This window comes from Mus caroli, chromosome 8 (genome assembly GCF_900094665.2).
Source record: "Mus caroli chromosome 8, CAROLI_EIJ_v1.1, whole genome shotgun sequence".
NCBI classification, from domain to species: Eukaryota; Metazoa; Chordata; class Mammalia; order Rodentia; family Muridae; genus Mus; species Mus caroli.
Window position 1 is genome coordinate 113,077,393 of NC_034577.1, and position 20,099 is coordinate 113,097,491.

The window sequence follows — 20,099 nt, forward strand, 5'->3', positions numbered from 1 at the left end:
AGCCAGGGCTACACAGAGAAACCCTGTCTCGAAAAACCAAAAAAAAAAAAAAAAAAAAAGGATTTATTTTATGTATATCTGAGTCCTCTATGTTAGAGCTGAGGATGGCTATATAGAAGGATGCGCGTGGGTTCCGTGCAAATATGACGGCTTTGTCAGAGGAGTTCCAGGGCCCCTTGGATACAGCACAGGGCACAAGTTTCCCCTAAGCACAAAAGCTGGGGTAGAGGCATTCTCAATTGTGCCTAACCATGAATCGTCAGGGACCAGGGCCAGCAAGCCCTTGGCATCATGGTCAGCTCTGCTTGTTGCCATCCAGGGCTCTGCTCTGGGTCCTCACTCCCAGGCTGTACCTGGCCATGGCCTCTGGGACCAGCTGGGTAGACTCATCCTGTCTACCTGAGACTCCCTAGAAAGCAGCTTCTGGTCTCAGGGGCGGAGCCCTCATTTGCATAGACCAGGCTCTTGGTTGACAGTCTTATCTGTAGACCCCTGGCCTTCATTTGAATCCTCTTGCCTTCCCTCCTCCCTCCTCATCTCCACACGGTCACACGGGAACATCTGGACACGAACCAGGGAGGGTGGGCAGAGCCCAAGAGCTCCCAAGTTGACCAGCTACCATAGAGGCCTTCCTCAGTAGAGTCTGCTCACAAGAACTTTGATTGCCACCTGCTGAGGATAGACACTGTGCGCCCTCTAGTGGCCACACTTATCAGTTCAGAATGAACAACAACCACTGGGCTCCATCTGTGGTTTTAGCTAGACTCTGGTTCACGTCTCCAACCAGAGGACGATGAGAGCCAAAATATTGAGTATACATCCAGGTTGGGGGTGGAAGGCAGAAGGGTGAGAAGAGGAGGGGGCAGAGATGGGAGTGACAAGGTAATTATGGTTTATCCATTTTTCTTTTTCCTTTTTTCTTTATTTTTTTTGTTCTGGTTTTTCGAGACAGGGTTTCTCTGTATAGCTCTGGCTGTCCTGGAACTCACTTTGTAGACCAGGCTGGCCTCGAACTCAGAAATCCGCCTGCCTCAACCTCCCGAGTGCTGGGATTAAAGGCATGCGCCACGACGCCCGGCTTCCATTTTTCTTTCCGTTGGAAAATGTCGGTGATGTCGTGCCCGGAGGTCTCCAGGCATCGCCTGGTACCTGTCCCGACTGCAGAGCCTCAGCTTCTTTGATTTATTTTTGGTGGTCAGCTGTGTTAGCATTCCTTCTAGGCTCCACCCCACAGTTACCTAGCAGCAGCCAGGTATGCCTGACTCACTATAAAAGAGGCTGTTTTGGGCTGGAGAGATGGCTCAGCGGTTAAGAGCACTGACTGCTCTTCCAGAGGTCCAGCAACCACACGGTGGCTCACAACCATCTATAATGGGATCCTATGCTCTCTTTTGGTGTGCATGAAGACAGCTACAATGTACTCACATACATAAACTAAATAAATAACTCTTCAAAAAAGGGGGGGCTATTTGTCCCTCCTCTCTCTCATTCTTTTACCCTCTTAATCTCTTACTCTCTTAGCCTCTCTGTCCCTTTTCTCCCCAATCCCCTCCCCCTCTCTCCTCTCTCTCTGCTGTTCTCTGTCTCTAACCCCTCAATTCCCCTCCCCATGCCCTAAATAAACTCTATTCATACTATATCCGAGGTACTATATCCGTCGTGTGGCTGGTACTTCAGGGGGAAGGGGTATTTCCACCTGGGCCCACAGAGACACCCCATTCCACTTCACCATAGAAAGCAGCAATAAGTAAGTTGGCTCAACTGCTCCTATTGTTCTATCTGGGCACTTTGTGTGTGTGTGTGTGTGTGTGTGTGTGTGTGTGTGCTCCCGCGTGTGTAAGGGGAAAGTGAGGTCTAGTCACCCGTAGTCGGACTGAGATTGAAAGCACCCAATTGTGTGTTGTCTCACAGCGTTTACGAACCTCAGCCGGGTAGGTATGGCCGTCCACCGCGTGCTCTGAGCCCCATTCATCTGTTGCTCCCCAGTGGAAATGAAACTGCTTCAGCCTGTAGTGGTTTCCCAGAGGCCCACCACTGATCCCTGCAAATAAGAGACACATGAACTTGGACTGAGTAGGCCCAGCACTGTCTCCATGTGTGTGTCTGTGTGTCTGTGTCTGTGTGTATCTGTGTGTGATGGAGGCAACCTTCTACATCCCCCCCACCTCCACCCCCGATCGCTGTGCTGCAAAACCCAGGGAGTTCCATGAAAGGTGAGCCCGGCCAGAGTGTGGCCACCTCAGTCCTAGAGCAGAGCCTGCCACAGCAAGTTCACAATAAGGTCTAGGATAGCGGGAGGCCAAGTCCGAGCACAGTCACTAGATGGCGGTAAGAACCTTGAGTCCCTACCTGGGACTACTCGGAGACACAGGATGATTTCTGAGATGTGTGCTAATCCTACAAGGAGTTCCAAAGGGTTTCTTTTCTTCTGAGAAAGCGTCTCATGTGGCTCAAGCTGGCACTGAGTTCTGTTTGTAACCAAGGATGGCTTTGAACTTTTTTTTTTTTAAAGATTTATTTATTTATTATATGTAAGTACACTGTAGCTGTCTTCAGACACTCTTCAGACACAGAAGAGGGCGCCAGATCTCATTATGGATGGTTGTTAGCCACCATGTGGTTGCTGGGTGGTTGCTGGGATTTGAACTCTGGACCTTTGGAAGAGCAGTCGGGTGCTCTTACCCACTGAGCCATCTCACCAGCCCCGGCTTTGAACTTCTGATCCCCTTGCCCTGTGATGGTCTGTGTATGCTTGGCCCAGGGAGTGGCACTATTAGAAGGTGTGTCCTTGTTGGAGTGGGTGTGTCACTGTGGGTATGGACTTTAAGACCCTCATCCTAACTGCCTGGAAGTCAGTCTTCCATGAGCAGCCTTCAGATGAAGATGTAGAACTCTCAGCTCTGCCTGCACCATGCCTGCCTTGATTATGGACTGAGCCTCTGAACCTGTAAGTCAGTCCCAATTAAATGTTGCCCTTAGAAGAGTTGTCTTGGTCATGGTGTCTGTTCACAGCAGTAAAGCCCTAACTAAGAGATGCCCCCACCTCCTGAGTTCTGGGATTACAGATGTGTGCATCACATCTGTGACAAACACTTTGGCCGAAAGCAACTTAGAGGAGGAGAGGGTTAATGTGCCTTAACGAGGTCACTGTCCTCACCCAAGGGACTCCGCAGGGATTCAGAAGCAGAAATCAATCGTGGAGGAATGCCACTTCTGGCACCTTTCTCTCAGGCTCATGCCCAGCTAGCTTAGCCTAGGGCCATCTGCCTAGGGAATGGCACCACCCATAGTGGGCTGGGTCCTCCCACATCAGTTAATCATCAAAGACAATCCCCCTCAGACAGGCACACAAGCCAATCGAATCTGAGCAACCCGTCTATTGAGACTTCCTTCTTAGGAGACTCTAGGTCATATCAGATTGGTAGTTAAAGCTGACCAGGACACCGAATGGCAAATGAGTCTTATACCATGTGGAGTGAAAGATGCCACTGAGTTCTGACTGCCTCCAGCTGATGGGGCGTGCATCCTTTTCCCTGTGAAAACAATGTGTGTCGGGGAGCACTACCCTGCACACTGGGGACAGAGCTAGTTCATGCTTGTGCCATGGTCTGGACAGGTGCTGGGCTGGTACAATCTTACCATCTCCTTATCCCAAAGCAAGATGGGTGTTCTAGACTGTCATCCAGTCTTAAAACCTCAAGCTATCACCTAACTTCAAATAAGAGGCTGGAGGGATGGCTCAGCAGTTAAGAGCACTGGCTGCTTTTCTAGGAGACGAGGAGTTCAATGCCTGGACGCACATGGTACCTCACAACCATCTAATAACTCCGCTTTCCAGGGATCTAATACCCTCTTCTGCCTCTGTAGCCACCAGGCATACGAGATGTGCATAGATCCATATGCAGGCAGCACACACACACACACACACACACACACACACACTAAAATTTATGAAAATGCACAGATGAGGGCCAAGAAATAAAGAGATGGTTCACTCAGTAAAGTGCTTACCTTATAAACATTAATATATGAGTTTGAGCCAGTGTAGTGGTGTGTGTCTCTAATTTCAGCACTTGGGGGCCAGAGGCAGGAGGATCTCTGTGAGTCTGAGGCCAGCCTGGTCTACATAATAACTTCCAGGCTAGCCGGGACTACATAATGAAACCATGTCTTGAAAACAACAAGCAGGCAAGGCTTGAGCTTAACCCCCAGCACCCAGGCTCAGTGGTGCGCTCCTGTCACCCCAGTGCTGAGGGGACTGGCTCCCGAGGAACAACACCTGATTTGAAGTTGTCCTTGGGCTTCCACGGGTGCACACATGTGCATAACATGTATACACACTCAATGCTAAATTATAGACGGGATTCTTTTTTTTTTTAAAAAAGATGAATTTATTTATTTTATGTATGTGAGTACGCTGTCACTGTCTTCAGACACACTCGAAGAGGGCATCAGACCCCTTTACAGATGGTTGTGAGCCCCCAGGTGGTTGCTGGGAATTGAACTCAGGACCTCTGGAAGAGCAACCAGTGCTCTTACCCACTGAGCCGTCTCTCCAGCCCCATAGATGGGGATTCTTAATCCACATGTAGCAGTAGTTTTGGCTATACTGCTTTGGCTTTCAGAGGATCGCCTATGTGCACCTGCCCAGGAGCTGTCTTTGGATTCTCGAATGAAAGACACACACAACACACACACACACACACACACACAAGCTTATTTTTTTAAATGCCTGGCTTCTTCAAAGGCTGGGCACTCTTAAACCTTCCCCTGCTATCCTGCTACCCCAGGCTGAATTGGGGAAGTGGCCAGTGCCCTTCTTCCTTCTACCCCAAGTCATGGTAAATCTCCTGTTCCTCTCTATGTTGCACAATTCTAAGTGTCCCCCACCCTCATGCCCAGCCATTGGCCATTGGCATCTTTATTGATCGATCAAAAACCAACTGGGGCCGGGCGTGGTGGCGCATGCCTTTAATCCCAGCACTCGGGAGGCAGAGGCAGGCAGATTTCTGAGTTCGAGGCCAGCCTGGTCTACAAAGTGAGTTCCAGGACAGCCAGGGCTACACAGAGAAACCCTGTCTCGAAAAAAAAAAATCACAACCCCCCCCCAAAAAAACCAAAAAACAAAAAACCAACTGGGGTCAAGGACCTTTGGTGTCTGCACACCTAGATTTCCAATTGACTCAAAGCATTAAAACCAATCTCCAACATGCACAGGCACAGCCTTCTCCCCAGTGAAGACCATCTGAGCAGTGGGTACCACTCATAAACTAGGACTCGAGGTCCTGGTCTTCATATGAGAGGGTTCAGGCTGAGGCAAATCTGTGGTGGAGTTTGCATCCCAGGATTCTGTATGGTTCTCTTGGGCTACAAATACACAAGGGGCAGCTCCAATCATGATCCTTTGACCAACGAAAGTCAAAAGACCACTGTAGTCAAACTGGGGCCAGGCAGTGGCTCTGCACTCTCCCTAATAGCATCAGAAGACCCTTTGCAGAATAGCCCCTCTGAGTTGGAGTCCCTGTCTGCCTCAGTGAGACACATCAGCCCCTCAGAGGTGGACAGTCTCATGAAGAGCAGCCCTGCAGAGTGCTGGGGACCCATCTGGGACAGGAAGGGATGACTCTTCTTGCCCACCAACCAAGAGGCATCGCTTATGTCTATCTGAACAAGGAGCTTGCTAGTTCTAAGTGGATGACCCTGTTCTGGGGATCATGCAAGCTCATAAAACCAAACCAAACCAAACCAAACAACAAAAACAACTTCAAAGGCTGCAGTATACTTAATAAAAACAAGGGAAAGTCAGGCATGGTCATGCACACATTTAATTCCAACACTCTGGAGGCAGAGGCATGGAGATCTCTATGAGTTCAAAGACAGCTTAGTCTACATATGGAATGCCAGGCTAGCCAGGGCTGTATAGTGAGACCCCTTCTGGAAACACACACACACACACACACACACACACACACACACACACACAAGGGTATTGGAGGGGAGAGTACGTGTTGGCTTGCTCAGGAAGCTCAGTGGAAAGGCAGGTGGAGTCTTAATGTCTCCCAGCAAAGTAAGGTAACCCCGTGACTTGCACTGGATAGGAGAAGCTCTAGAGAAGTGAAGTTGGGAGGAGAGGCCAGGAATTGGGGATCCTGGGGACTCAGGGCTTGAGGCCTTTTTGAGCCCAGGGCACTGTGCACATAGTGCAACCTCACCATCCAAGAATTCGCACATATGGAAGAGTATTCCTGAACCCTTTCAAGCTGGAACAGAAAATTCTCGATGTGGCAGTGTTTCCAAGATTAGCCTTGACAGCAGAGGCGGCCATGACAAAGCAGCAAGTGCGTGCTTATTTAAGGAAGGGCTCATTTCATTTCCACATCCCAGTTCATCACTGAGGGACATCAGGGCAGGAACCGGACCAAGAGCTGGTGCAGAGGCCGCGGAGGGTGCTGCTGACTGGCTTGCTCCACGTGGTTCGTTCATCCTGCTTTCTTATAGAACCAGGACCACCCGCCCGGATTTGGCCACACCCACAGTGGGCGTGGTCCTCCCACATCATTAGTCAAGACCAATCGGATCCCGGACAATGGGTTGTGTCAGGCTGACACACAACCAACCACAGGCAGTGAGGAGCACCTGTGCCAGGTGACCTGTTGACCCAGCTCCTGCTGAACACTTAAGTCTTTGACTTTGGTTGCAGAGTTCAAAGCCATGCCCTGTTACTTTCCTTGGAGAAAGGAACCGGAGATAAAGGCTACAGACTCAGATAAAATAATAGATAACTGACCTTTTCGTAATGATAATACAATCACTAATTTATAAGGCAGCAGCAGGCCGAGTCTTGGGAAAGAGAGCCTTTTGCTTGCCAGCCCTGCCCCCGCCAAGACTTTCAACGGCCAGATTCATCCCCTGAGGCCTGACGGTTTACCAACCACTCTGCCTTCTTTGAGAGTAGCTACCTCTGAGATAATGGAGATTAAAATAGGACGGTTACATCAGCCAGACTCAGAATCTCTATAATAGTAGAATAACTATTAACATTCGAGGCCAAGAGCTCACTGAGATGACTGGTCTCTGTTACAGCAGACCCTCCGAATAGCCACCTATTTGTAATTCTCAGCTTTCCCCAGGACAGAGCAAATCTTTGGCAGGAACAGCGTCTGCTTTGGGGCTTAAAATCAGCCCAGGAGAGGCTTGGGAAGCCCTTGTGCGTCAGAAGCACAAACACCGGACTCTTGCAGAGGCTGCCATGTTCAGGTGTCACCCCAGAATTTAACCAGTTGCCAACCTGTGAAGTCCAAGACCAAAGAGCTTCCCTGTGCCCAGCCCTCCCTAAGAGAGGACAAGTCACGGCTGATCAACAGCTCTTGGCAGTGCTCAAAGGGCACGACAAGCCCCATAGAATGTAGACTTGAACACCAGGCCATGCTAAGATCAGCCCTGGCCTCCACGGACTGTGGCTTTGCACCTTCCTTTGAGGCTCATAGATGACATTTGTAGAGGGAAAGTGGCCTGTTTCACAGGAACAAAGAGCAAACGTGAGCTCCTCGGTGACTCAGAGGGCTCCGCAAACCACAACCACTTACTGTACCTTACTGTACCGATAGTTGCTGTCATTGGGGCTCCTGAGACTGTCAGGGTCAAGGGACAGCTGAAGAGCCAGCCTGTCTCTGTTTAGGGTTTCAAACCCATTTTAGAGTAAAGACAAACTAGGTTCGTGACTGTTTATGATTAAACCTCTGTTTTTCAAGGATTGGGCTGTGCCCCTCCTGTAGTCTTAACTACCAATGGTCCTGGGATGCCCAGTCCAGGAATGGCAATCATGTCTTTGTTTTAAAAAGTTGTTTATGGTGCTGGAGAGATGACTCAGTGGGTAAGAGCACACTGGCTGCTCTTCCAAAGGTCCTGAGTTCAATTCCCAGCAACAACATGGTGACTCACAACCACCTGTAATGAGATCTGATGCCCTCTTCTTGTGGGTCTGAAGTCAGCTACAGTGTACTTAGGTATAATAATAAAACCTTTGGGTCAAAGCGAGCAGGGACTGAGCGAGCTGGGCAGACCGGAGTGAGCAGAGGTCCTAAAAATTCAGTTCCTAACAACCACATGAAGGCTCACAACCATCTGTACAGCTACAGTTTACTCATACACACACACACACACACACACACACACACACACACACACACACATATATAAAATCTTTTAAAAAAGTTGTTTATAACCATCTTGCACCCCTACCTGTCAAAAGGTTATATAGCCCCTATGGTTGCATTGCTATGGCTACCTGATGTGATGGTCTTGTTTTGATCATCTCTTTCTGTAACCCTGTAGCCCCCTAATCCTAAGTTATAAAAGCCTTATCTTCCTCTCATCCAGTGCTGACCTCTCAAACCTTGCTTTTAGGGGAAGGCAGCCTGTGTACAGGGATTTTTAAAAACTTGCTTTGATTAATAGCATGCTTTAGTTAATTTGGCCATGATGATTCGGGTTCGAGCTCTTTCCCATCTGTATTAGTTAGGGCTTTACTGCTGTGAACAGACACCATGACCAAGGCAAGTCTTATAATCAAGAGCCAGGCCTGGTGGCACACACCTGCCATCCCAGTCTCAGGAGACTGAGGCAGAGGACATTTTGAGTTTTGAGTCTCATAGTGACTCCCAGTTGGTTTCAGTGAGTCCTAGTCAAAAGACCAAGAAAGACAAAGAAAAAAAGATGGAAGGAAGAAAGAAAGGAGCAAGCATCCCCTAGAAGAGGCTCTTCTGAGCACTTATCTCTCCTTGGCTTTATGAAACATCTTGAATTCACCAATCTACACCTTCCTGGTCAGGCTCAGGGATCCATCCCTGGAGCCTTCTCCCTAATGGAGATGCCCTAGAAGGCACCCCACTTAGCTATGACCGTGGAGGGCTATCTTGGAGCTTTGGGTCTGTTGAGAGACAGGGTAGAGACCAGAAAAATGAGGAAGGAGGCCTGGCTGCTGCCCCCTTTGCCTCAGTTCCAGGTCACCTGTCCAGGCAGGAGCCTTGATTTGTCTGGCGCTTCCTCTTGGTTTATTCTGTCAGGCAGGGCCTTTCTCTGACCTGCAACTGGTGACCCCTAGTGGACAGAAGTAAAATCTGAGAGCTCTAAGTTTACAAGCTGACTCTGGGAGTCAGGCTTGTGGTGGCCAGCAGCAGCAGTTTTGGACTTGGGCTCCTTTGGGATCTCTTGGCTTTGGTGGCAACTGTCAGTTGTCACCTAGAGGAGCAGAGGCCATGGTGGACTGTGGAAATATTCCTGGAAGTTTTACAGGCAAAGCCTGGGGGCTCTGGCAGCCCCCAGCAAGCTAGGCTCAGCCCCTGCTCCCTAAAATCCCACTTAAAGATATTTTCACAGATCATACAGAGAAAGGAGCTGTTTTCAATGTTGCCAACAACCACCCTCAAGCCCATCCTGTGTGTCCTGACCGGAGGCTTGGGTTTAAATATGCAAAGAGTATAAATATGCAGATAATCTGTGACCTACCCAGCAGTGACCTTCCACTGTCTCAGCTCATCTCTCTACAAAGGGGCAGGGGGAGTGCTTGGGGGGAGGCTGATGCCAGGATTCAGCCTTTCCCTTCCTGTGTGGAATTCCTGGGGAAACTGTAATTCTCTGTTGTGCTTTGATTCCAAAGGCTGAAGCATCCCCTTCAGATTGTCTTCTTTCTTTCCAGGACTGTTACAGGGTAACTTCAGCGTCAGCTGCTCTCTGGGCATCACTGTTACATAGTTGCTTGTACTGACTGAGTAGGTCTTAGTGACCACATCCAGTGTGACCAGAGAAAGCCCACCCTGAGCTCTGGGCTAATGTCTGTTTCCTGCTTCTTGGCGGTCCCTCTAGTGGCCGGCATCGCAAGGGCATGCAGCCAGCACTTGGCTCGGACCACAGCAGGCGAAGAAGAGGTCCTCCACTGAATGCTTAATCCTTTGGCAGGGTTCCAGGTACCCAGGTTTTCAATGCCTCCTTTCAGTTCCGTGGAGCCAGCCTGCGACTTCAGTAACAAAGGAGACTGAGGGTCTGGCTGATCTTACACCGTCCACCGATGAGTAGAGCAATACTCTCTTGGATACACACACTCTCTGCTGCCCATGGCCCAGTTCGCTGCTTGGAGCATCATTTCATGCTCCCCCCAATCTCATCCCTATCCCCAGGAAAGAAGATGAGCCACCTGCAAGTGTGAAACTTACACGGTGAGCTGGCTCATGTGGGCCTGGGTGCTATGTCCCATGTGGCTCCCCTTCATCCCTCTGCCCTCTGCTTCCATCCGTTTCTTTCTACCATCTCTCTGCTGCCCCCCCCACCCTTGGCAAGGCCTTTGGATCGGTGGTCTTCAGCCATTTGAATGTAGTACCTGCCTCTGCAGTTCATCCCTCTAATAATCTACAAGAGACCGCATCCCTTACCTCCTGGAAGGCTTCCTCTGACTTCCTGGGCAACTGTCTGATGCCTCCTGCTGGTTTGTGACTACAGTTGCTGGCACTTGGCAAAACGGAGACCCAAACAATCACACTTTCCATAAAACTGCCTCCACACGCCGTGCCTCCTGTCCACTTAGGTACCTCAGCAGACGGACACCTCTGTTCTTTCTTTTCCATCCAGTTTTCCTTTTCTTTTCTTTATTTGTTTTAAGTGGAAGGTTCATCTCCTCATTCTGGCTGGAAACTTTTCTGTGGTGTCTTGCCCTCCACCCCCCTCCCTGGCGTTTTCCATCCTTTGCTCCTGATTTCCAATGGACGTGAATGGAAGGGACAGAAAAATGTGGAAAGTGAGCCAGGCGAGGAGGGAAGGCGCAGGACGGATACAGTGAGAGCAGACTGGCCTGGGCTGATGCGAGCCAAGGATGCACTGTTAGTTTATGTGATGGAAGACACCCAGATGGTTCTTTCCGTCTGTCTGTGCAGGGTGGGGAGCATCCTTTTGATCCAGATGGAGAAGGTGGTGACGCCAGGGGTGGGGTCGGGCTGAGGTCAAACTGGAGGGCTGCTGTCCGCCCACAGTGCAAGGCTGCGGGCCTTGGAGCAATCAAGTTATGGATGAGCCAAGGTCAGCGGGGTTAAGAGAGTAAGGATCTCTAACAGCTGGCTTTCTATCCCGGCCACACTTCTGGGAGCCAGGCCTCGAGGTCCCGTGGGAGGATACTTTCCCCTCTCTCGTGCACACTTTGCTTCGAGTCAGGGTCACCCTTAGGTTGGCTGCACACTGGTGGGAACTGCTGTGCTTGGCCATCAGCAGTGGGACATGGAGCCATCACCGGAGCCAGGACTATTGACAGACCTCTCTTCTCCCAGGGTTCTTTTGGGAGGTGGTGCCAACCGGAGGCCACCCATTTTGTTACCTCTAGAAAATCCACCCAGGGAGTCATTTGTCACCCTGGACCCTGATGTGCCAGGCTTTTCTGGATTGACACCAACTATGTTCCCTCTTCTTTGCTTAAGATGGCTGTAGTTTCTGCAGTGCACAACCAAAAGAAGTTTGAGCTGACAGGACAAGCAGCTCCCAGGGGAAAGAGCCTGGAGGGATGGCCCAGTGGTTAAGAGCACTGGTTGCTCTTCCAGAGGTCCTGAGTTCAATTCCCAGCAACCACATGGTGGCTCACGACCATCTGTAACGAGATCTGATGCCCTCTTCTGGGGTGTCTGAAGACAGCGACAGTGTCCTCACTTACATAAAAAATAAAATAAAACAAAATAAATACATCTTTAAAGGTCTAGAATGTCCTGGAACTTTAGCCCTGGGGAGGTTGAGGCAGGAGGACCAAGAGATCAAGGTCTTGACCAAGAGGTGAGGCTAGTCTTGGGGTGGGAGGAGGTGAGAGTTGGAGTAGGTGGTGGTGAGTTAGGGGTTGGGGGCTAGGAGGTGGGGGGAGAGTGAACTCAGAGATGTGAGATGGAGAGGGGGCAGTAGAGGCAGTAGATGCAACCAGCCAGTCCTGACCCCCAGAGTGACTTGAGAATCATCTCCCAACTCCATCACCAGAGAACCCTGGAACTTGAAGGCAAAATTTGCAACAACCACACCAAGGTGAGCAACAAGTCTGCAGGATGTGGCTCTTATGCCCCTGCCCAGCCCCAGAAACCCCCCTGCCAACCCTCACCTGCCTTCACTGGTCTGTTTTTTTCCCTCTATCCTGGGATGGGAAAGGATTCATCCTCATGACTCAGGTGACTACTGGTCAAACACTTTCTCCCCGTCTAGTGAGCACCACCTCCCAGTTCTGCTCAGGGTCCCCTTTGTCGAGTCTGTGACGTCATGGAAGAGAAGAGCAGCAGCTGTGTTAGTTGCTTGTGGATTCCTGAGACCCAGTACCTCACAGAGACAACTTAAGATTTGCTTTGGGCCTACTTTGGCTGGCAGTTTTCAGTGGGTACAATGCATAGTGTCGGGGAAGGATGGCAGAGCAGTTCCGAGCTGGCAGGAGCACAGAGGAGAAAGAAGCCAGGGCTGGGGAGATGGCTTAGCCACACAAGCCTGAGGACCTAGTCCCCAGGGACTCACGTAAAAAGCAAGGTATGCTGTTGGTGCACGCGATCTCAGTGCTAGAGAGGTGGAGGCAGGCTGCACCTGGGGCTTGCTGGACTGCCAGCCTAGCCTATGTGGTGGGTCTCAGGCCAATGAGAGATCCGGTGTTGTCTCGAAACTCAAGGTGGAATGAATGAAAATGTTTGGTTGCTTTGGAAAGTCAGTTATGTCAAATGAGGTTTTGCTGGGGCACACAGGTGGAAAGATGTTTTACTAAAGCAGACATGTGTAGGAAGGTTTTCCTGAAGCAGACACTTGGGAAAGGGTGCTTTGCTAGAGCAAGCATGTGAAAGGACTCATGATGTTTAGAGTGACTATAGATATGGCCCCACAGACAGTGGATGCCACTGGATGGCATTGATTCTCCTCACCAGTCTTTACTGGTTGTCATCGCTTCTCGTGCACTAAAAAACTTCTGGTGGCCCCTTGCCCTTCAGTGGATGGGCTGATTGGCAGGGTGAACTGGAAGTTTCTGGATATGTCAGCTGATACAGACTCTTGTGGAGTTTTGTTAAGACAGACTCACACGCCCATGGGAGGACACACGATGTTTAGAGAGAGTATCATTAGAACTCAACAGACAGTGACAGTGCCCTTTGCAGTCCTCTGTTGGTCTTGTGTCTTCATTTTGTTGAGAGAGACATGGCAGAGAGTGTCTTGTGGGGTTCCTGCTGGTCCTGGTCATTTCTGCTGACTCATGCCGACTTGGAGGAGGCCTGGCTCTTTCTGCTGGTCACCACGGCTGATTTGTGTTTCCTATCCTGACACTACCGAACTGGACTGCAGAATTGGGAATTGGAATCGACTGAAGGAACTACTCCTAACCAGCCTACAGCAAAGCTTAGTTTTGCTTAGTTTCCCAGTTTCTCCCAGATCGACTTGCCATTGCCGATTCATGAATGGTGTTTGCAGGTGGACTGAGCTGTCCCTGCTGACTCGTGTGAACTGGACTGCTGATCTCCGACGACGCAGATTAGATTTGCTCCAAAGAACCATTTCTAAACAGGTGCACATCCTCTTTGCTTTATTAAACTTTCCTTTCTGCTACCTCTGGTGGGTGGTGGACTAGAAGGGAGGGTAAAACATCTAAGAACCCTTATTAAAAGAAAGTTTTGAAAAATCTAATCCAACAGTGGAAGGCTCCTGAGGATGACTCATGAAGTTGACCTCTGGCCTCTATATGCACACACACACACACACACACACACACACACACACACACAAGGGCGGGGGCAGCAGTAGGAGGGAATAGGAGAAGAATTTGGGGATAATATATGGCCCAAGACTTACCCAGGTCACCCACTTCCTACAGAAAGGCCCTATCTCCTAACAGTTTTATACCTCAGTAAACCGAGCCATCCCTGGGGACTAGGTATTCAAGTGCTCCAGCCTACGGAACATTTCAGATTCAAAGGTCGACCGCCTTGATCCCAGTCCCTAACCCCAGCCCAGGCTCACCTGAATCCTCACAGGAATCGTCAAACTCCACCTGGAAGAAGTAGCCAGTGTTCCAGAGGTATCTGCAGGACGCAGCATCATAGGAGACCCTGAGTGGTGCCAGCTGCGGATCATACACACTGTCCCTCCACTGGATGTTGATGGGAGACTGCCGGGTGCCTTCTGCTGAGGACACTGGGCCAGTCCAGAGGGGGTGTCCTGGAGACAGAGATGAGTCAAGAATGAAGGGTCAGTAGGGCAGGTGTGAAGGAAGCCATAGGGACCCTGAGGACCTAGCTCTGAGAAGCAAACCCAGAAGGGAGCCCTGAAACCTTCTGTCACTCAGCTATGGACTGTGTGCAGGCTCTTGCCTTATTCACCTAGTCTGTGCCTGTATGATCTTGACTTTGGTGTGGTCACTGTCTAGCACAGTGGTTCTCAGCCTTCCTAATGCTATAACCCTTTACATTCCCTCATGCTGTAATGATCCCCAGCCATAAAATTATTTCCATTGCTACATCATAACTGTAATTTTGCTACTGTTGTGAATCATAAGGTAAATATCTGATACAAGACCTGTATCAAGGGGTTGTTTGACACCCCCCCCCTTTGGGAGTGACTTATAGGCTGAGAACCACTTGTTTATAATGTAGGGCAGGGAGAAGGAAGGAGATCTCTTACTGGACTCAGTGATGGGAAAGCTGTCCCAACAGCTGCTGTTGGGATAAGCAGGGACCTGAAAAGTTCCAGAGAGCAGCTAGAGGCAGGAGCAGTGTGAAGCTGACTTAGTGGAACAGAGATGAGAGACTGTAAGCCCCAGTTGTTCACAGAGTTCCAGGAAGGCACCATGTCTCAGGAATCAATGGTTCGGACCCCTGAGCTCCGGAACTGTAATGCTGGTAGCTATAAGAAACAAAGGTGGGGCTGGAGAGGTGGCTCAGCGGTTAAGAGCACTGACTGCTCTTCCAAAGGTCCAGAGTTCAAATCCCAGCAACCACATGGTGGCTCACAACCATCCGTAACAAGATCTGGCGCCCTCTTCTGGAGTGTCTGAAGACAGCTACAGTGTACTTACGTATAATAAATAAATAAATCTTTAAAAAAAATATATGTTCTGTAGAGCTTGCTTAGTGGAAATGAATTCCTCTAGCATATTTAAAAAAAAAAAAAAAGAAACAAAGGTGGGGCTGGAGAGGTGGCTCAGCGGTTAAGAGCACTGACTGCTCTTCCAAAGGTCCTGAGTTCAAATCCCAGCAACCACATGGTGACTCACAACCGTCCATAATGAGATCTGACACCCTCTTCTGGTGTGTCTGAAGACAGCTGCAGTGTACTTAGATATAATAAATAAATAAATCTTTGGGCTGGAGTGAGTGGGGCTGAAGTGAGAGAAGAAAAAATATCTGAGACAGCTACTGCAGGGTACTTACATATAATAAATAAATATACTTTTTTTAAAAAAAAATAAAAGAAACAAAGGCCCCAGGTCCTCAAGACCCAGCCAGGAGCTGTAGTATGCTGGGTTACTATTGCCTGCTGCTGCTCTCTGCTGTAGGATTAGACCGGCTGCCAGACCTCAGGATGCTGGTGGTAAAGTCCCAGAGCAATTAGCCCCAACTTGAGTACCCAAAGCCATCATGCCTTGGCTGTCATGGCTTGGAGCTGTAAGCCTCAGGGACCGTCAGTCTAGTGTCTAGTCCCTGGCACTCATGGGTCTGGGGCTGCCAGCCTCCTAGTGCCTGCTCAAAATATTGATTTGAGTGGAGTGGAGGTATCCCGACAAGCAGATTGGTGACAGCCCCATGGGTTACAGACATGGAACATGCCCTGTCTCGCTCTTGTTCCCGTCTTATAGCCCAGCAAAGATGTGACCCCCACCGTGGGGTGATGCTTAAATCCCTCCCAAGCTGGGCCCAAAGGGCTCTTCAGACTGCTCCTGCTTCTGCCCATGTGCACCCCTTCTTGTGATGTGTAACAAGACTCCAGAGCCGCCACAACCAGCCTGGAATGTCGCAGCCACCAGGGCCTCCCTCATCAGTGCGTCCCTTTCCTGGTGGCCACCCTGATGCAAAGTGGCACCTGGAATTTCACTGGCCTGCACTCTATTTGATTTGATTTGATTTCCTTGAGACAAGATCTCTCTATGTAGCTCTGGCTGTCCTAGTGCTCCCTATGTGACCAGGCTGGTCTCGAACTCACAAGTATCCCCTCGCTTCTGCCTCCTGAGAGCTGGGATAAAAGCTATGAGCTACTAAGCCTGGATTATCTGTGCTCCATTAAGAGGGTCTTGGAGGCAGCACAGACCTTGACTACATCTGGGGTAAGAGAGACTCCGGAGTTTTACATGCTACAAACCACGCATCTGATCTTCCTGCTGGGCAACTGGTTAATACAACTGCAGAAGGCTGCACTTAAACCAAATGCGGGATGTCAAAAGGCCCCACCAGAGGCTCTCCTCCAGCCTGGCATCTCAGGCTTCCCAGACTCCGGAACCCAAGGTGTGAGAAGAGTAGACATTTTAGGACCCATTTGCTGAGCTGTGTCAATGAGACCACCAAGAGGGAAACATCTGTGCTGAGCACAATATCTGCCGCCCAATGGGGAAAGGGTAGGGGCTGCTCATTGTGCGTGGAAAGTGTCAATACCGCGTGAATACAAAATGAGGCTCAAGTGATGCCGTACTTTGGCCTTGTGTGACCACCTTGCATAGCAAGGTAAGAAGGCTCAAGCTAGGTAAAGTTGGCCCTGTGGCCCTGCATGTTGGAGCTTGCTTTTAATTCCAACACTAGGAGGCAGAAGAAGGTAGATCTCTATGAGCTTGAGGCCAGCCTGGTCAACAGAGTGAGACCCTGTTTCAAAAAAACACCCTGCTATCATCACCACCACCACAACCTTCATCACCATCCTCTTCCTCTTCCTCCTCCTCCTCACGGCCATCACAGTAAGCTGGTTTATTTCAGGTCAGGAATCATGTCAATAAGACAAACTTTCCCTCTTTAATCGTTTAACAAAGCTGTGCAGAGCTCCAGTGGACCAACTGTGGCCCCAGGCACAGATGGCATGAGCCGACAACTTAACATGGCCACAAGAGTAGAGTCCTAAATGACCCCTGGCTTCATAAGCTTTCGTTCTCTGGGCCTGGTGACCCATCAGCAGACACTTGCTCCTTCCCGTCAACCCTCTGAGGAAGGGTAGTCCCCAACCCCTCCGTCACGGGGTGTGGCCCCTGGGAACTTGCTTCTGTTTGAGATATCAGTGGATGTGATATAAACAGGAGCTTTATTGTAACATTCTATTGATTTATATTTTGTTTTATTTTGAGACAGGCCTTTCTACATAGCCCACGCTGTCCTGGAACTCACTCTGTAGACTGGGCTGGACTGCAACTCATAGAGATCCACCTGCCTCTGCCTAATCTGGTTAAGCAGGATTTTCAAATATGTTTCCACGGCTGGGTTTTTGATGAGAAGACTACATCCCAGCTGGGATGGGGAGTGGGGTGGGATGAGGGTGTTGGGGTGTATGAGAAATGTCAACCACACAACCCCAGCTGGGAGTTGGCCCTGCCCCACTTGAGTGAGCCAAACCGAAGAAGCCCCACCGACTTGTGAGCCTGCAAAACCTAACTCTAACCCTAACCCCTAACCCTAACTCTAACCCTAACCCCTAACCCTAACCCAAATTGAGAACTGAGTTCATGCCCAAGTGTCTTTGCCCCAGCACGCTGGAGGCAGACAGGTGCATCCTGGAGTTACGGCCAGCTGGGTGGACACAGAGAGTCTCAGGCCAACCTGAGAGTTCTGTGGTACACAGCTAGACCATGTCTCAACCAAACCAACCCGAAAGACTGCCAGGAGCTGTCAATGGTTGGTAGTTGGTTCTCCTTGAGAATTAAACTTTAGGGTAGAGGAGTCCACCTGCCTGGATGTTTGCAGAGGAGGAGTGCAAACTTGGGGGTTATTTCTCAGATGTCTTTTCTTTGCACTCTTTCTTTCTTTCTTTCTTTCTTTCTTTCTTTCTTTCTTTCTTTCTTTCTTTCTTTCTTCCTTCCTTCCTTCCTCCCTCCCTTCCTTTCTCTCTCTTCCTTCCCTCCTCCTCCTCCTCCTCCTCCTCCTCCTCCTTCTTCTTCTTCTTCTTCTTCTTCTTCTTCTCTCTCTCTCTCTCTCTCTCTCTCTCTCCCTCTCTCTCTCTCTCTCAGACAGGGTCTTTCATTGCCTTGGAACTCACAGATTATTCAAGGTTTTCTGGCCACTGAGCCCCTAGTATCTGCTTGTCTCTGCCTCTCCAGCACTGCAGATTACAAGACCAGCCTTGGTGAATTCCAGTCACCCCTGGAACTGTATAGGTCCAGGCTGGGGAGGGGGTGAATACCCAGCAGAATGGCCTGTGATGGTACGAGCCCTCTCTTTCCTTTGCACGCAGGGCTGTGCTATAATTGGTCCAGCACCTGTCACACCCATCCCTGGCTGTGTAACTTAATGATCAGTTTCCTTTTGGAGTCACCTGGTGGACACTGACCCCTCTCTGTTCTGTCCTCTCATTTTGCAATGTCAGATCAAAAGAAAAAAAAATCCTTGTGCAGGGCCTGGTGACACACACCTTTAATCCCCACACTTTTAAGGCAGAGGCAGGTGGATCTCTGAGTTCAAGGCCAGCTTGGTCTACAGAGTCCCAGGACAGCCAGGACTACACAGAGACACCATCTTGGGGTAGGGTGGGGTGTGGAAGGCTTCTCTCAGGTGACCTTGTCTTTGGGATGAGCAGGTAAGAGGTGTGTGAGTGTGTTTTTGTGTGTGTGAATGTGTGTGTGTGTGTGGCAGGGGGAGGGGAGAAGGCAGCAGTATTGATAGGAGTGTCCATAGCAGCCTTAGGAGGACAGCTGAAGAGTCCCAGAGTGTCCAGGTTGGGACACTGGTGACATTGGGCCTTATGAAGATGGAAGGTAAGAGGCTGCCAGCCTCGGTCACCAGATGAGTTCCAGAGAGCTGCCAAACCTTAAGGGTCAAATTTCAGACACTGTAGGCATGGCACCTACAGCTGACACACTCCTGTCGTGAGCTGAAGATCCCTAACCCTAGGCACATTCTGGCACAGTAACACTAGCAAGTGCTGTCTGCAGCTGCTCACTGCTGGTCAAGGACTACAGCAGATGCCAAGTGCCCGGGTTAAAGCTCAGAGCCACGAGCCTCCAACCTGAGAGCGGTGAGCCAGAAAACCCAGGGTGGCAGGCAGTCAGCACCTTGGAGCCTTGAGCCTCTCCCTCTGCTAGTTTAATCTCTGGGTTTTGGGCACTCAGAGACCAGGCTGTCAGGGTTGCTAGAGCTGCTTGCCCACCCACCCTCCAGGCCTGGCAGCTTCTCGGGCAGTCCTGGGTTTTGTGTGAGGCTGGGCACCCTGGGATGAACAGCGGAGCCTGTGTGCACCAGGCTTCCCGGGCTTCCCACTGGATGCTGCAGACAGCATCCATCTTGCCTGCCCTGTGGATGTGGAAACTGAGGTTTGAGGCAGGGCATTTACTCAAGCTCTCAAACGTCACCTTTTGTCTACAGGAAGGCCTCAGGGCCTGGCCCTTCCAGATGCTAAAACCCAAAATCTGCAGTTTGGGCAGTTCAAAAGTCCAGAAGCATCTTGGGCCCAGCTGGAGGCTTGGAGTATGTCCTAGTTATTTGCAATACCTCTTAGTCCCTTTAACCCCCCAACTCACACAGAGTTAAATGACTCACTTGGGATCACCAGATGCCAGAGACATTGTACAAATCAGAACGGAAGCCAACCATGTTGCCTCTTAAAGCCACCCTAAGACTGCACCACCATTAAATCCCACCTGGGACAGTATGAGAATCTACTTACGGGCACAGTTGCTGTGTTCCTCTGCACAGGAATGCTGGAAACGCCAGCGCTGTGGCCCTGTGGCACAGAGAAGTCCCACATGCCTGAGGATGGCTAAGGGCTTGCGGGGGTCTCTCCTGAGCATCTTGGCTCTGAGCACCACAGGGTAGTGGCCCACCGTCTGCTTTGGTCAGGGCCACCTCAGAGTTGGGTGCATCTCTGTCCTTTTGAGGAACTCATTAAAACCTCTGAACCTAGTGGTTAAATTTCAACTCTTGCCTGTCCCAGCT

At 50.2% G+C, this 20,099-nt stretch overlaps 1 protein-coding gene across 1 annotated transcript in view; it reads right to left on the reverse strand.

Annotated features, from left to right (window-relative positions):
- The window catches only part of Ca5a (carbonic anhydrase 5A), a 30,538-nt gene extending 10,439 nt beyond the window's left edge, over window positions 1-20,099 (reverse strand). Inside the window, exons 1-3 of the mRNA XM_021170140.2 lie at window positions 19,831-20,099; window positions 14,002-14,199; window positions 1,923-2,041 (exon numbers count right to left, since the gene is read on the reverse strand). Coding sequence (XP_021025799.1) covers window positions 1,923-2,041; window positions 14,002-14,199; window positions 19,831-19,954 — 441 coding nt within the window. The 5' untranslated portion in view covers window positions 19,955-20,099. The remainder of the gene's footprint in view (window positions 1-1,922; window positions 2,042-14,001; window positions 14,200-19,830) is intronic.